Genomic DNA, 17,792 nt, shown 5'->3' with positions numbered 1-17,792 from the left:
TTTCTCAACCAAATCCCATAGACACTTCCTTTGAACCGTACCTTAATTTTACAAAATCAATCCAGGGATACCAATCTATAATATACTTATCGTAAGAGTGATCTTTTAGATATACAGAAATTTTATCCATTTCGGCAAGATTTGCTACCTTAAGTATCCATTCTTCTATAGAGCATAATTCTGCTTTCTTCCAATATTGTGCTACCAGCAGTCTAGCTGCTGTAATCATATACAATATTAATTTAGTTTCAGCAACAGTGCAGTCAGGTACTATGCCCAATAGAAAAAATTGGGGAGCAAATTTAATTTTTCTTTTAAGAATCTTCTTCTGCATTATCCACCATATTTTAATCCATAAAGCCTTAACTTTCATAAATCTACAGGCAAATTACATCATTTTTATGCTGTTTCAAATAATAGAAAACCTTTCTTCTTTTTTGTGGGGAATTGAGTCTATTAACATTCCAGGTCCGCAGCCTGACCATCGTCAAGCTTAGTTTGAAGCTTCTGAAGCATAGCCCTCATATCAGTAGGAAATCTCTTAGGCCTTGCTCCTCCCACGGCTTCAGATTGTGTAGGTACATCAACAGAGATACTCGAAGTTTACTGTATAGTCTTCTCCATTTTCTTTGCCGTTGCTCTAGTAATTCTCTGTTCTTTAAATTCCAATCCCAAGCCTACTGCTTCTTCCAGTCTCTCCACAAGCTGTTTATCTACTGACGCAAGTGCCGAGGCTGCTATCTCTATTGGCTCCTGCTGAACAGGCTGGGTCTTTTCCGATTCCAATCCTGGCTCGTCAGCATTCAGAACCTTGGAATAAAAATCTCTGGCCTTCTGAGTAGAATCCAATCGATATCTTTTCCCAGAGTAAATCAAAGTAACGCCAATTGGCAACTCCCATCTAAATTGCAGGTTACGTTTCTTCAGCTCATCCGTCAAAAATTTAAACTCTTTGCGCAGCCTAAGCATTTTCAATGGTATTTCTTTCAAAACTTTCACCTCCTGATCTCGCACAGTACATCTCTGATGATATGCAGCCTGTACAATCTCATTACGCAGGTATCTCCTTTCCAGATGAACCACCACATCTCTTGGCAAGTTTCGCTGTCTTGCATACCAGGAGTTAACTCTGTAGGCTTTCTCAATCTGTTGGAGAATCTCTTTTGGATCCACTTGTAGAAGGGGGGCAAAAGCCTCCGCGCAAATCACCCTCAGATCTTCTCCTTTCCCGCTGTCTTTATCCTCTGGCAAACCCCTTACCCGCAGAACAGCCTCTAACTGCTTGTACTGGAATAGCAACTGCTCAAGCTCAATTCTATCTGCCCTCTCTTCCAACTTGTCTGCCCGGTATTCCAATTTTCCAACATCCTTCTGAGTCTCTTTAACCACATCATCCAGGAATTCCAAATTTACAACCAGTCCAGAAAGGGCAGAAACTACATCATTTCTAATATCTTGATTAGCCCGAGCTGCCTGATCCCTCATCTCTTCCATAGTTTGGTTCATTTGATCCATTTGGTCCTGTTGGCTTCTCATTTGTTGTTTCAAATCCAACATATTTTTCTCCATATCACCAAACTTAATGTTCAAAATCTCCAATATTTCTTTGTTGGTAATTGCTGCAGGTGGTGGATTTTGGGATTGAGATTGAGGTTGTGCCAACAAGGACAGCTGAGATTGTTGTAAAGGAGAGGAGGTGCCCTTGGGCTTGATACCTCTCTGTGCAGCCATAACTTGCCAAGGCGTCAAGCAAGTCAAAAAAAAAAAAAAAAAAAAAGGAAAATCCTCTTTTCTTTTTTTTCCCCCCTCTTTTTCAATTCCAACCACCAGATGGCACTGTTGTATAAGGTTTCAGTAAGAGTCAATTAAGGAGAACAAGCAGAGAAAGAAAAGTAGCCATTTTAAAAGGAAAAAGTTCTCCGTTTTTTTTTCCCCCAAAGTGAAAGTCTTTGTTATAGAGCTGTAGAATAATAAGAGAAAGCAGAAAAAAAAACCCAAAAATACTTGCAGCCACCACTTCAGTCTCAGTCTGTCCGTTACAATTCAGCACCAATCAACAATGTAAACGGAGACGTGCCTTCCAGAGCTTGCCCTGCAAAGCAGGAGGATCCAGCTGTTGGAGCTTCCTCTCGGGCTACATGGGGAGCACCGCTTCTACCTCCAGGAATTCCTTCCTGGAGGGTCCAAACGGGCTCAACCCACCCCGAAAAAGCTCTCCTCCGCCTCTTTGCCCAAAGCAGAGGATTTTCGCCCCTGGGAATCGCCGATGTCCGCGATTCCCGGCGAAACAATCAGCTGTAGATCGGACGCTCTAAAGGGAGCGTCCTTTGCCCTGGTGGCATCTGCCGGAAGTCCTAGACTTCACGTTTCTTGAACATTTGCTTTGCACAGGCCTCCGTGGCATTGCGAGTAGCCAGGAGGTGAGCTGCAGATTTCACATTTCACAAGATGAGCCAAAGTCCAGTTGCCTCCTAAAAAAAAAACACCTTTGGGATATGCATGTCTGAATGGACGGAAGCCAGGGATGGTGGGATACTTTTATTACATGTGAATATAATATACTGTATGTGTATTATATTACATGAATATACTTGCTGGAGTATATTTTTCGGAGTAAAAGATAGTCCGAAGCATAAGATGAACCTAGCTTTTAGGGAGGAAAACAAGAGGAAAAAATATCTGCCTCTGCCTCTTCCTCCCAGCAATTTGCCTCCTTGCAGCAAACAGAAAATAGAACAGTTTCAGTTTCAGTTTAGCCTGATTAGTACAGGGAAAAAAGTCTGCCTCTGCCTCTTCCTCCCAGCAATTTGCCTCCTTGCAGCAAACAGAAAATAGAACAGTTTCAGTTTCAGTTTAGCCTGATTAGAACAAGAAAAAAAGTCTGCCTCTGCCTCTTCCTCCCAGCAATTTGCCTCCTTGCAGCAAACAGCAAACAGCATCCTGAAGGCTCCAGAGGTTGAAAATCGGACGTACGAACAAACCGGAAGTCACAATTCCCGAACCTCCGGTTTCCCGTAGGTCTGTTTTTCGCTCTCTGGAGCCGTCGGGGGCCTTCAGGAGGCTTCCCTGAAGGCTCTGGAGGGCAAAAACCGGCCCTACGAGCAAACTGGAAGTGACTTCTGGTTTGTCCATAGGTCCGTTTTTCGCCATCCAGAGCTTTCAAGGAAGCATCCTGAAGGCTCCAGAGGTTGAAAATCGGCCCCACGAACAAACCAGAAGTAAAAATTCCCGAACTTCCGGTTTCCCGTAGGTCTGTTTTTGCCCTCCGGAGTCTTCAGGGAAGCTCCTGAGGCTTCCGGAGGGCATCCAGTAGTGGTGGGAGGCTGTTTTTGCCCTCCCCAGGCTCCTAGAAAGCCTCTGGAGCCTGGGGAGGGCGAAGAAACCGTGCCAAATGCGGAGGGGTGGTGTTGCGCGCATAGGATTATGGGTATGGCACGCCCACGCACAACCTCCTTGCACTCCCCCTGCTTTTGGCACAGGAGCCAAAAAAAGGTTCACCATCAATGCCCTAGGGCTTATTTTCGGGAATGTGTGATGTACCAGTGCTGCAGTTATGAGGCAGGGGTGGAGCTGCCCCATGCACCCTGCACCGGCTTAACCTCAGGGCTTCGGCAGCCAGACCACCCATGCCCCGAAACCTGCTTTGCCTCGTGGCGGTGGCTCTGACACAGAGGTGGGTTCCTACCAGTTCGGACTGGTTTGGCAGAACCGGTAATGGTTTGCCAGCCTGGGTAGCCGGAAACCGGCAGCAACTCAGGCCTGCCACGCCTCTGAACCAGTTCCCCTGTTGGTGAGGCATGCTTTTTAATTTTATTTTTTAATGTTCTGTGCATGCGCAGACCTATTTATGGGGAACTGCGCATGTGCGCAGAGCGAACTGGCAGTAATGCGTGCAGCAACCCACCCCTCCTCTGGAAGCCTTGTCCAGCAGGATACCATGTGGCCACCTGCTTGCCCGTGCCCACAATGGAGTAGGAGGCCGAGCGACACGGCATTGCCACGGCATTGCCACGGCATTGCCACGGCCACGAGGCATTTGTCGGGGCGTGGATGGCCTGGCTGTGGGGGCCCTGAGGTAAACCACTGCAGGGCCGTGTCAGTTTCAGCCCCTTCTCTCACCTTACCTCATGTTGGTGGCACCACGAGCAACTCGAGAGAATGGGCGGGCGGGCACCTTAAGTAGGGCTTATTTTGAGGGTAGAGCTTATGTTATGTGCCTATGTTAAAAAAAACCATGCTGGGGCTTATTTTGGGGATAGGTCTTAGTTGGCGGAAAACAGTGGTATTTTCAAATCAAACTGGAAAAAAAAGCCAATTGATATAATCACAATTCCTTATTTAGCACCCACTTTGGAGAAATCTCTTTTGAGTTTCCTAAAATCTGATTTTTATTGCAATTGGACTATATTTTCCCTGACGAATGGTGGGATTTTAATCTGCTGGCTTTGCTCGCTGCGTTGACTTGTTTTCCTGCTTTAACAATGACTATGCTGCTTAAGCACAGGTAGTCCTCGACTTACGACAGCTTATTCAGTGACCATCCAATGTTACGACGGGGTTGAAAAAGAAAGGGAATTATGACGTAGGTTTTTCACACCTATGACCACAGTAGCATCCCGGCGGTCACGTGATTTTTATTCAGATGCTTGACAATTGACTCACAGTTATGATGGGCGCAGTGTCTTGTGGTCACGCGATCCCCTTTTGCGACCTTCTGACAAAGCAAAGTCAAGGGGGCAGCATGATTCACTTAATGACCTTGTTACCAACTTAGCAACGGCAGTGATTCGCTTAACAATTGGGGCAAGAGAGGTTGTAAAACGGGGCAAAATTCACTTAACACGTGTCTCACGTAAGAACAGGACTTTGGGCTCCGTTGAGGCCAACAGCTGCCTGTATAGCTCTTTTTAATTTATTTTTTTATTATTGAATTCATTGCAAGATTGTGAAATTTCTACTGGAGAAAGCACGAGACTTCTCTACCCAAACATTCTGGGAAAAGGTGTATTCATAAGGGATGCGACCAGGGGTGAAATCCAGCAGGTTCTGACAGGTTCTGAAGAACTGGTAGCAGAAATTTTGAGTAGTTCAGAGAAACGGTAGCGGAAATTTTGAGTAGTTTAGAGAACCGGTAGTGGAAATTTTGAGTAGTTCAGAGAACCGGTAGGAGAAATTTTGAGTAGTTCAGAGAAACGGTAGCAGAAATTTTGAGTAGTTCAGAGAAACGGTAGCAGAAACTTTGAGTTGTTCGGAGAACTGGTAGCGGAAATTTTGAGTAGTGTGGAGAACCGAAAATGCCATCTCTGGCTGGCCTCAGAGTGGGGAGGGAATGGAGATTTTGCAGTATCCTTCCCCTGCCACGCCCACCAAGCCATGCCCACAGAACTGGTAGTAAAAAAATTGAATTTCACCACTGGATGCGGCCCTACATCTCTGTGTTGGGACAGAGTTCTTGTGTAGCCAAGCTACTCTCAGCTCCTGAACCAAAAAAGGTATTGAAAGTATCCAGGTGAGACCTTTGGGGACTCCAATGTACCTTCAACATAAGCTTCATCTGCTCCCAGTGGTGGGATGCAACTGATTTAACAAGTGAATACGTGGTTCGCTTCGCACACCTGTGCAGCATTCAAAAAACAACCTTTTTAAACTTCAAAACTTACCCTATTTTTCGGACTATAAGACGCACCATGATTTTGAAGAGGTAAATTTTAAAAATAAATTTTTTCGCTCTGCAGGCCTCCCAAACCCTCAGCATGCCTTGTTTTTTGGGGGGAAAAAAGAGGGGGGGCATGCAAAGCTTTGTGAGGCTTGTAGAGTGCTCCCGGGGGCTGGGGAGGGGCAAAAATGAGCAAAAGCGGCCAGTTGTTTGCTCATTTTTGCCCTCCCCAGCCCCCAGGAGCACTTTGCAAGCCTCCCAAACCCTCTCCAAATCCATTTTTGCAAAGGGGCCGGGGTTTCGACAGGCCAAAAATGCTGCATTCAGTGTAAAAGATGCACCCAGATTTTCACCCTCTTTTTTGGGGGGAAAAAGGTGCGTCTTATACTCCGAAAAATACGGTACCTTCTATGTCAGCACCTGTGAGTAAAACAGCTGATATGCAGCAATCCTCTGTGCCACGCGTATCAGCTAAGCTAAAATACAGGAAACTGTTCTGACCCCCCCCCCCGCTTTGGTATACCAGGTCACTCTGACACAAAGTCTCTTCCAGATGTTTATTGACATACAGGTTCAACCTTGGCAGCAATCCAGCCTGCCAAGGTCAGGGCAGCAATCCAGCTACAGCGACACCCCTTGGCAGCAATCCAGCTACCAAGGTCCAGATAATCACCTTAGCAGCACTCCTGCCTGCCAAGGTCCAGGGAACAGATTGGCAGCAATCCAGGTAAACCTTTTGGCAGCAATCCAGCCTGCCAAAGTACGACACAGATCTGAGCTTCTCCAACTCCAATGATCAGTTGATTCCTGCAAAGGGTGTGTCCTTAAGCAGTCCCTTTATAGTCTGAAGAGGAGTCTAATTATCAGCAGCTGAGAGCAATTACCTCCTGTAATTGCTCAATTGCTCCTTTCGCCGGGTAGCACGCCGGTAACGAGCATCTAATAGGTCACTGCTGATGTCTGACTTACTGTCCTTTGACTCCTCCCCACTGCTCCAAGGCATGACATCAGGAGCCCCCTTCCTTTGGCTTTCACCACTGCTCCATGCCTCAGGCGCCTCCTGGTGGCCAACCAGCCTCTCTGTGCCCTGCTCAGAGTCGGAACCCTGTCCAGGGTCCTCCACATCCTCCTGAGCCGACTCAGAGGGACCCTCGCTGTCGGAGTCTGGTGGCAACTCCAACGGCTCCTGCTGGGCCACAATAGGAAACTATAGGACAGGAAAGCACAGGGGCCGGTGGCCGGGGCCAAATGCTCACTGGAAATACCGGTTCGCCCAAACCAGTCCGAACCAGTTGAATTCCACCCCTGTCTGCAACCCTTCGTGGATTCTTTCGTGTGGGACGCTCTCTCCCAGGCGGAGGCAAAACTCATCAAAGGGATGGATGGGTTATCAGATGCACTTGTTTTGAACATGTCTATTGCAATGCTCCCTGTCTTATAGCGTGGAATCTCAGGGTCTCAGCAGGGTTTTGGACTGAACCAGCTTGAGCACTGTTTAGGAGCCAGAGCTTTCAAAACACTGGCCCTCTTGCCCCTGCAGGGGTGTGGCTCTTCCTCCTGGGAGAAGGAGGTGTCCCTCTTTGTATTTTTTCCTGAGAAGAGGAGAAGACGGAAAACCAGTCGCCTAATGTTCTACTTTGTGGAGTATCTTGAGCCGTGGTGGTGCAATGGAGGTTAGGATGCAGTACTGCAGGCTAATTCTGCCGACTGCTAGCAGTTCAGCAGTTTGATCCGGACTGGCTTAAGGTTGACTCAGCCTTCCATCCTTCTGAGGTCGGTAAAACGAGGAGCCAGATTGTTGGGGGCAAGAGGCTGACTCTGTAAACCACTTAGAGTAAAGCACCGTGAAGCGGGATATAAGTCTAAGTGCTATTTCTAGTCCCTTCCTTCCTTCCTTCCTTCCTTCCTTCCTTCCTTCCTTCCTCCCTCCCTCCCTCCCTCCCTCCCTCCCTCCCTCCCTTCTGTGGTGGTCCAGTGGTTAGAATACAGTATTGCAGGCTGACTCTTCCGACTGTCAGGAGTTCAATCCTGACAGGCTCAAGGTTAACTCAGCTTTCCATCCTTTTGAGGTCGGTAAAATGAGGACTCAGATTGTTGGGGGCAAGAGCTGACTCTGTAAACCACTTAGAGAGGACTGTGAAGCCCTGTGAAGTGGTATATAAAATCCACATGCTATTGCTAGTCCTCCCCTCCCTTCCTTCCCTCCCAGTGGTTAGAATGCAGTATTGCAGGCTAACTCTGCCCATTGACATCAGTTCAATCCTAACTGGCTCAAATGTCAACTCAGACTTCCATCCTTCTGAGGTGGGTAAAACGAGGACCCAGACTGTGGGGGGGGCAAGAGACTTACTCTGTAAACCGCTTAGAGAGGGCTGTAAAGCACCATGAAGCGGTATATAATTCTAAGTGCTGTTGCTATTGCTCTCTGTTCTTATCAAATGTGCAGAATATTTCCGATTGTCACGGGTTGCATCAATGTAATTTGCTCTTATTTTTCTTTTTCCCTCGTAGCGGATATTATTTCAACTATCGAATTCAACCAGACGGGGGAATTATTAGCCACAGGGGACAAAGGCGGTCGAGTTGTTATATTCCAGAGGGAGCCCGAGGTATGTCTTTTCCCCCCCCATTTAAACGTCTCCAGTTATTGTCAGAGAAACTCTAGTTTTTTGAAGTGTTGGAACTACGGGTAGCTCTCCTTTCTGTGCCCAAATTCCAGGTACCCTAAAATCTTTCCCTGCACTTTCTATTCCCCAAGCGCCAAAAGTTTGCTTCCTTGTTCTCGGTGGGAGTTTTGTTTTCACATCGGGTGGGTTTCAAAATTTATTACTATCGAGTCAGTGGGCGTGGCTAGATGGGGGCATGTGACTGAGTGGGCGTGGCCAACTTGACATCACTCACACACACTCAGTCACATGACCCCACCCCCCCTCAGCAAGCCATGGCCACCGAAACGGTGGCAAAAAGTTTTGACATGGGGAAGGATGCCCTCCAGCCTCCCCGGAGCTAAGGGAGCATCTGCAAACTATCCCATAAGAAAAAAAACATTTTTCTCCTCCCCGACCCCTGGGAACACTCTGCAGACTTCAGTAGGGCTAGGGGAAGGCAAAAATGCCCCTGTTTTTGTGAAAAATGGGCAGAAAACGGGCCTTTTTTTTTTTGCAAAAACGGAGGTATTTCTCCCTTCCCCCTGCCCTGCTGAAGCCTGCAGAGTGCTGCTGGAGGCTGGGGGAAGACAAAAAAGCCTCTGTTTTTGTCAAAAATAGCCCATCTCTGTGACCTCTCTGGGGCTGGCATGCGCACACCATTTAAAAAGGAAAAAAAAATTCATTTTTTTCAATGAAGATTCTGCGCATGTGCAGAGCAGAGAATAAAGATGGCGGCGCCCAGGATAGAAGCGTTATTACCTGTTTGACCAAGCCAGTCTGAACCAGTAGGAACCCACCTCTGATCAGATTACTGTGTTGCCGATACTGTGCAGGGAAAGCCCTCCCTTGCCGATTTCCTCTGAAAAGCTCACAAAGAATTGTTTGGGTGTCGGGTGTGCCTCATTCAACGTCCAAGAAAGGAAACCCCGAACTCCAATGGGTTAGAGAAAAGGTGCTTTTATACTGGATATGAAATGAAAACAGCGAAAGTGAAGCAAGATCTGAGGCAAAAAGGCGTGAACTTGTACATATCAAAAGTTATCCAAATCCCTCCACACACACCCCAATTACCCTGGCCCAATGTCCAATCTCCAACCCCCAAGGTTGTCATGTGGGGCGCATCTTCAGGTGGCCTCATTCAGTTGGTATGCAAAGACGGTTGGCCTTGACCAGACCCAAACACAGACCTTCGGCATGCGCAGAAGATGGTGAGAACAAAACTCCCTTCTTTGAGATGTCTCCACCAGCACGATTCCCCTCCCAAATACCATGAGCCTCCTCCCTACTGGTTACTATGGCAGCCGATAGCAAGCAAGCAAGATAGAAGCTGACATTGGGTGCGGTTGTGTCCTGCGGCCTTTTTTCATCACAGGAGAAGCTAGCCTGGGGGGGGGGGGCGGGGGACGGGAATTGGCATCCGATCCCGCAGTGAAAGGGTTGCCTTTGTAAGAAGAGCTTATGCAATTCTCCGAGTTCGGGGAACGGCTCCCCCACAGAAGGCAGGAGGAGAATTGCTTGTCGAGGGAGCATGTGAATAACTTCTAGAAAGGCAGAGGCGGAAGGAGTCATTTTAGGAAGGGCTCTCCAAAGAAATTGATTCAGTACAGAGCACAACAAGGGGGTAGGGGTAGGGACCAGGTTCTGATCCATTAATGCGGATTTGAAAGCAAGATCTTGGTGAGAGGTCCTTAGTGCTCTCAGAGCTTGGTTGCCACTGATGACGTTACCTAGTTTGGGTCATGAAACGTCTGCAAGGAAACCACCAAGCTCAGAGAGCACCAAGGACCTCACAGGCCTCCTCCTCCTCCTCCTCCTCCTCCTCCTCCTCCTCCTCCTCCTCCTCCTCCTCCTCCTCCTCCTCCTCCTCCCTGCAAATCGCACTCTCTTCTAGCACTGATGATATTCCCTAGTTAGGTTATGAACCGTCTGCAAGAAAACTACCCAGCTCAGAGAGCTCTAAGGGCCCCCAGTCCTCCTCCTCCTCCTCCTCCTCCTCCTCCTCCTCCTCCTCCTCCTCCTCCTCCTCCTCCTCCTCCTCCTCCTCCTCCTCCTCCTCCTCCTCCTCCTCCCTGCAAAACCCACTCTCTTCTAGCACTGATGATATTCCCTAATTAGGTTATGAACCGTCTGCAAGAAAACTACCCAGCTCAGAGAGCGCTAAGGGCCCCCAGTCGTCCTCCTCCTCCTCCTCCTCCTCCTCCTCCTCCTCCTCCTCCTCCTCCTCCTCCTCCTCCTCCTCCTCCTCCTCCTCCTCTCCACAAATCCCACTCATTTCTAACACTGATGATATTCCCTAGTTAGGTTATAAAACGTCTGCAAGAAAACTACGCAGCTCAGAGAGCGTCAAAGGCCCCCTCGTGTCAACCCTGAGTTACAAATATTCTCCTTTATTGAAGGCACCCGTTCAAGCACAATTGTGTTACTCTCTGACTAAAAATACGAATGCTTTAACGCCATTTAAACCCCTGCTCAAGTCCTTCCAACTACCGGTTCGGTGAACCAGATGTAAAATTAGCCCAGTCCGAACCGGCTGAATCATACCCTTAGTCCCAACTATCCATCAAAATCTGTTCCCTGTCCTGTTTGGTGGCTGTGCGAAACCAGACAGTTACAGAAGTACAAATGGACAGATTTCACCACCCCCACCACCCCTTAAAACTCGGCAAGTCCCTGTATCAACGGCCTACTATGAGAATACATAAGGGGAATTCATTTTCGGAATCAGAACATCCATGGCCAGCTGTCCTTGGGTGTGTTTCTCAGCAAGACAACGGCGCTTTAGGGGAGAGGTAGAGGAAGGTGCAAGGTTGGCTGGGAGGGGGCAGGGTCACACGGGAAAGTCCCGCAGGTAAGGCGACTCGGTTTCTGTGCTCATGCCAATCGGCGGTGTAAAAGAGAGCCGAAAAGCTGCATTGCAGTGCTCAGTGTGCGTTCACTGGGGGGACCTTCACGCTAGCAAGGTATACAATGCGAAGTCTCAGACGTGCGTGTCGGCTTGGACAATTTCTTCCACGCAAAGTCATAAATAGGAATACCATCTGTCAGCCTCCACCTTCCCCCCCATCGCTGCCCCATTTCTCAGACTCGGCCTGAGCAGATGAATATCTCCCCCCCCTAATATTCTTCCTTGACAGGCTGCCTCTTGTCTCCCCCCTCCCGCCCCACCCTCCAGAATGTATTATGCCTTCTATCATCACTGAAGCGAGACTTTTGTTTTTAATACACCTGCGGACCTAGAAATATGAGCATGGGTTACGTGAGAACACTTATGCTGCCTAATTTGGGTGCATTTTGATTCCACTTTCCTTGTGAGCAGGTTTCCTTTTCCTACTTGCAATTTGCTGTTTTAGTATTCCTGATCCTGGCCACGTATTTTTCCTTGCGTCCCTCACTTGAGCCGTTTGCTTCTGGATATTATCTAAATTCCCAAAGTTTTTTCTGGCAGCCGCTGCCTCGCTAACCCAACCCCAATGGGAAAGTCTGCTGCTCGGTCACTCTTTCTAGGCACTTCACTTGTGCCAGAAGGAGTGTAACGGGAAGGAGTCGGAAGTATAAGGGGAAGGAGTAGGAAGTGTAAGGGGAAGGAGTAGGGAGCAGCCCTGAAAGTTGCCCTTGTGTTCGTAGACCGGCTCCAGAGGTGGGATTCAGCCAGTTCGGACCGGTTCAGGCGAATTGGATGCTAATTTTACATCTGGTTCGCCAAACCGGTAGTTGCAAGGACTGGCTGGCCCCGCCCACCATGCCCCTCCCAGGAGTCTCCACACAGCCCATTTTGGATGCCAGGTAAGTGCAGGGCCCGCATGGAGGGCTCCACGAGGGTAAGAAAACGGGCCTCCTGGAAGTTCCAGAAGTCCAGAAACAGACCTAACCTGGGGGTGGCCCGGAGAGACTCAAGGAAAGCCTCCAGAGCCTGGAGAGGGTGAAAACAATCACACACACACACGGTGCAGGAGGCCAAGTAGGCCACGCCCACCATGGCCACGCCCACCCAGCAACTGGGCCGAGAACCGGTTGCTAAAAATTTGAATCCCACCCCTGACCTCAGAGCATTGGGGTGGGCAGCATCACCAAGTCTGTTCTTTTTAAAAATAAAACAAATAAAACTTTATTAATTTTCTATTAATTGTATTTCTTAGTGCTTAATAAGCATCTTGTTGTCTGGATATTTAATTTGCTTAACAGTACAGATTCCATTCTTACTCTCCACCCCTTTTTTCCAACCACTGGTAAAATAAGTTCCATGTTTGATAATATTCTGTGCAGTGACGTGCAGTGATGTTTATGACTGGTGAAGCTGGTGATGTCATCAAACCACGTGGTTGCTCCGATCGCACGGGCGCAGCCCAAACGGAGAAGTTTCTTTTCTCAGAAATGTCAGAAAGGGACAGACAGGCTGCCGCAGCTCCACTGAAAAGGCATTTCTGAGAAGAGAAACTTCTCCTTTCTCCTCCTTCCCCCCCCTTCTAGCACTGACGTTGTTACCTAGGCATTTTTTGCATCTGGCGAGCCCACGATCCTTGCAAGGGGAATGGGAAAATGTGTGCAGGCGGCTCCTTAGCAGCGCACAGCCTCAGATTAGCGCAGCCGTGATTCCCTTCCCCTGCACACGTGGTTCCATTCCTCTCCTTCCTAAATCAACATGAAGGGAACCGCGGCTGCGCTGATTGAGGCTGGAGCTGAGGAGCCGCCTGCACGCATGGTCCCATTCCCCTTGCAAGGATCGTGGGCTCGCCAGATGCAAAAAATGCCCAGGTAACATCATCAGTGCTAGAAGGGAATGAGCAGGGAGAAGGAGGAGAAATGTCAGAAAGAGGCAGGCAGGCTGCCGCAGCTCCACTAAGAAGACATTTCTGAGAAGAGAAACTTCTCCTTTCTCCTCCTTTCCCCCCCTCTTCTAGCACTGACGTTGTTACCTAGGCATTTTTTGCATCTGGCGAGCCCACGATCCTTGCAAGGGGAATGGGAAAATGTGTGCAGGCGGCTCCTCAGCAGCGCACAGCCTCAGATTAGCGCAGCCGTGATTCCCTTCCCCTGCACACGTGGTTCCATTCCTCTCCTTCCTAAATCAACATGAAGGGGACCGCGGCTGCACTGATTGAGGCTGGAGCTGAGGAGCCTCCTGCACACGTGGTCCCATTTCCCTTGCAAGGATCCCGGGCTCGCCCGATGCAAAAAATGGCGAGATCGGCATACTTGGGACTGCTGCTGAGATGTCCAGGGAGGCTAAACCAAGCTGCGCGCCTCTCCCAGCCACTTTCGCGGCTTCCTGGAGTATTTTTTTTTTTCATGATGAGAGCGGTGAGGCTCCGCCTCCCCTGCCTCCCCTGACTGCACGTCACTGATTCTGTGTCTTCTTTGGGTTTGATTTTCAATGTCAGTCTCTCTGCACAGTCTAATAATATCATCTTAATTATCTCTTCAGCCTGCAGTGTTCCTTCATTTTCCCAATGTTGTGCGAAGGTAATCCTCGCTGCTATTAAGACACGTAATACTAAATATGTATTTTTCTTATCCAATTTTTCTGACATCATCCCTAATAAAAATAGTTTAAAATCTACATGCTTCCCTATGATCTTTTCTAGCCATCTATGTATTTTTGCCCATTTTGTTTTTCCGCACAAGGCCACCACATATGATAGAATGTGCCCGGTTTTTTAATTACATTTCCAACATTTGCTAGACACATTTTTAAACGTTTTAGCAGGTGGTAAATGCCATCTATAAAAAACATTTTATATACATTTTCTTTATAAGGTCTTGGCCCGAAATGCCCGTTTCCTGTCTCTGCAGTCAATCCGGCTGAAAGGCAGAGATATACCCTGATTGTCATATTTTCTTGTTTGCAGAGCAAAAATGCGCCTTACTGCCAAGGCGAGTACAATGTTTACAGCACCTTCCAGAGCCATGAACCTGAATTTGACTATTTGAAGAGTTTGGAAATAGAGGAAAAGATAAACAAGATAAAATGGCTGCCGCAGCAGAACGCAGCACATGCTCTTCTGTCAACAAATGGTAAAAAACAACAACATACGGTTAACCCTGATCAGAGCCCGCCGGGTAGATTTCAGGTTTACATGATCTTGAATTCCCCTGATCTTTGCTGACCCACACAATGTGCCCCATGGGGCAGAAAATCCTCCACAGGTGAGCTACAGGGATGCAACCCTCCCCCCCCCCAAGCAGGATATAGCATCCAGGATGCCAAATCCTCAAATATTGTCCTTGCATTCTTGATGAAGATTTTTCCCTGTTTCCATGACTTCAAGAGGTCATCTCTTTCACCCAAACTCCAACACTTCCCCAAAAATATAAGAAGGAAACAGCTGTGACTTCCTAAAGAGAAAGTTCATTGGTCACAGGGGTTTGCATTACATTTTCTGGGGTCAACTCAAAAGTGGTTTTTTTTTTTTCAAGAGACAACTGGACTTTCTTTCTTTGAAGAAGTTTCGCTTCTCATCCAAGGAGCTTCTTCAGGATTTATTCAGGAAGGATTGATACTCCTTGCAGACAGCTGGTCATTTGCATCCTTTTAGAGAGTCGTTGAGGCCACTTGGAGGTTTGCCTATGTCCTCAGGGTCAAGTGAGTGGTGCAAATGGGTGTGGACCCTTCTTGGAGCTGTTGAAAGGACTTGTGTTGTGGACTCCACACCCGTCACTCAGGTGACTCTGAGGACAAAGTTAAACCTCTGAGTGGCCTCAACGACTCTCTAAAAGGATGCAAATGACCAGCTGTCTGCAAGGAGTATCAATCCTTCCGTTCCCCACCATCTAGTCAGAGCTGAAGAAGCTTCTTGGATGAGAAGTGAAACGTCTTCAAAGAAAAACAAGGAAGTCCAGTTGTCGCTTGAAAAAAAACAACCCACCTTTGGATCAACCGTAACCTGGATGACTGAGAATCTCCACAGACATTTTCTGGGGTCCTTGGTGATCTCTGAGCTTGGTGAGTTTTCTTGCAGATGTTTCATTACCCAACCAAACTCCGTTCTGCCACTGATGTTACCTAGCGGGCCATCGTGAGAGCTCTGCAGGAAAATAAAACAAGCTCTGAGAGCACCAAGGACTCCATCGTTCAACCCTTAAACTACAAAGATTCTAACTGCATGCCGTTTTGTTTTGATGTACCGAATGGCTGAAGGACCTCTCCTATTTCTCACTCACTTAAAGATGCCACACACGCCCAGTCGGCGTCCTTCCAGAGATCTCACCTTCTTCCCACCCATTGCCATGCCCTCCCCCCTCCTCCCTGTTGTGGCCCACCAGTGTCCACCAGATTTAGACAGTGAGGAGGTTGGGGAGGAACCTGGGCCAGTCCTGGAGTCTGGGGAAGGCTCGGATGAGGCTCTGTGCTGGAGGCAGAGAGGGGGCCAGGGCCATCTGACAGTTATCAGCTGCCTTCAGAGTCAGACATCAGTGGGGCAGAAGAACAGCTGGAGCCTGTTCCCAGTGTGCGCATGCGCAGAGTTGCCAGACAAAGGGAACATAGCTAAAGAACAGGGGTCGACTTGGGAGTAAGGCCACAGGTGGACGATGAATTGCCCCTCCCAGAGGAAATAAAAGAGGAGCGAAAGGGAAGTGGAGTTTGCAGGAAACAATTAGTTCACTTCATTGGTTGGGGACTCTCCTAGACTCCTTGCCAAGTTTTGCAGATCTCGGCCTGGCAGCTCTCCAAGCAAGATAAGGTCTGTGACCGTAAATCCTCCCTGGAAAGACTTTGCTGGATGTGAATGAGCAGAATTCACAGTCAATTAATAAAAGGTTTTTTTTTTGTCGGGGCCAGGAGTTTGCTACATGCTCTCGAGAAGTCTAGGTCAGAACAGCTCTTGCCAGGCCCTCCTCCCTCCCCCTACCTCCTTTTTGATTCTTCAAATGACCACTTGAGTTCTGGGAATGTTGTCAAGGAGACAAAAGACTCCAAAAAGAATTTTTCCTTTGCCTCAACTTCGTCTGGCTGTCATGTCCCTGCAGTGAAACCTCCCAATCAAAGGAATTTTTAGAAGATCTGTACAATGACTGTGACTTCCACAATTCTTTTACATAGCAGGATAGACGTACTTGGGGATGAAAAATAAAAGGAGAAGTGTTTTGAAAATGCAAAAAAAACAAAAACAAACCCCAAACCCTCCAAAATCCTCCAGGTATTCCCATACATTTCCCATAGGTTTACTTCTAGCCACGACTAATGAACATCTGAGCTAGAAACATACTTCTAATGTTTCGTTTTTTAAAAAAAACTATTTAAAACAGGCAATACATGAAAAAAACCACACAAGATAAAAAAATAAATTTCCTAAGTACAGCGAATCCTCGGCTTACGATTGCGATTGAGCCCAAAGTTTCCACTGCTTAAATGAGACAGTTGGTAACTGAGTTTTGCCCCATTTTACGACCATTCTCGGCACTGACGTTAAGTGAATCACTGCCGTTATTATGTAAGTATCCCAGTGGTTAAGTGAATCTGGCTTTTGTCTGTGCAAAACGGACAGGGAAATTGTCATAAATGTGAGCCAGATGCCAAGCGTCCAAATTTTGAGCACATGACCATGGGGAGGCTGCATCGGTCGGAGGTGTGAAACACGGTCATAAAATCGAGCGCGAAAGTTGGCGTTTCAACTTTCTTCAGTGCCCTTGTTAACTTTGGTCCATAAATGAATTTCTTGTAAGTCGAGAAATACCTGTATTGTATTAAAACACAAAATGATGACGCTTGGTGCTTTTTCGTAACTTCGATGGCTTTTTGGTTTGTTTGAAGATAAAACTATTAAATTGTGGAAGATCACCGAGCGAGATAAGAAACCCGAGGGATATAACTTAAAAGACGAGGAAGGAAAGCTCAAGGAATTATGTATGGTGACTTCACTTCAGGTAGGTGCTTGGAGTTTTGGGGTTTTTTCCCCTTGTTTAAATTGTAATTCTTTCTTTTATTTAAAACTAGCCGATAATCCGGCCTTGCCTGGGTATTTATTTAAAGGGGGGAAATGCTTGGACAATCTGAGTTTTGTCCCGTTTTATGATTTTCCTTGCCAGGTCGCGAAAGGGGATCCCACCAGGGGTGAAATTCAACAGGTTCTGGCGGGTTCTGGAGAACCAGTAGCGGAAAGTTTGAGTAGTTCGGAGAACCCGCAAATACCACCTCTGGCTGGCCCCGCCCCATCTATTCTCTGCCTCTCAAGTCCCAGCTCCTCGGGAGGGAATGGGGATTTTGCAGTATCCTTCCCCTGGAGTGGGGAGGGAATGGGGATTTTGCAATATCCTTCCCCTGGAGTGGGGAGGGAATGGGGATTTTGCAATATCCTTCCCCTGGAGTGGGGAGGGAATGGGGATTTTGCAGTATCCTTCCCCTGGAGTGGGGAGGGAATGGGGATTTTGCAATATCCTTCCCCTGGAGTGGGGAGGGAATGGGGATTTTACAGTATTCTTTCCTTGGAGTGGGGAGGGAATGGGGATTTTGCAGTATCCTTCCCCCAGGAGTGGGGAGGGAATGGGGATTT

At 47.9% G+C, this 17,792-nt stretch overlaps 1 protein-coding gene across 4 annotated transcripts in view; it reads left to right on the top strand.

Annotated features, from left to right (window-relative positions):
• The window catches only part of PPP2R2C (protein phosphatase 2 regulatory subunit Bgamma), a 43,985-nt gene that overhangs the window by 18,362 nt on the left and 7,831 nt on the right, over positions 1–17,792 (top strand). For 3 of the 4 annotated variants that reach the window (XM_081959018.1, XM_081959021.1, XM_081959019.1), the window contains 3 exons: positions 8,168–8,265; positions 14,151–14,316; positions 17,054–17,166. In XM_081959018.1, the coding sequence (XP_081815144.1) occupies positions 8,168–8,265; positions 14,151–14,316; positions 17,054–17,166 (377 nt within the window). Of the gene's footprint in view, positions 1–8,167; positions 8,266–9,440; positions 9,513–14,150; positions 14,317–17,053; positions 17,167–17,792 lie in introns of those variants that run through there. The other variant, XM_081959020.1, reaches the window with a different exon arrangement.

This window comes from Natrix helvetica (assembly GCF_964273705.1).
Source record: "Natrix helvetica genome assembly, chromosome: 7".
In the NCBI taxonomy this organism is placed as follows: Eukaryota; Metazoa; Chordata; class Lepidosauria; order Squamata; family Natricidae; genus Natrix; species Natrix helvetica.
This window is presented reverse-complemented; position numbering and strand designations above follow the sequence as displayed.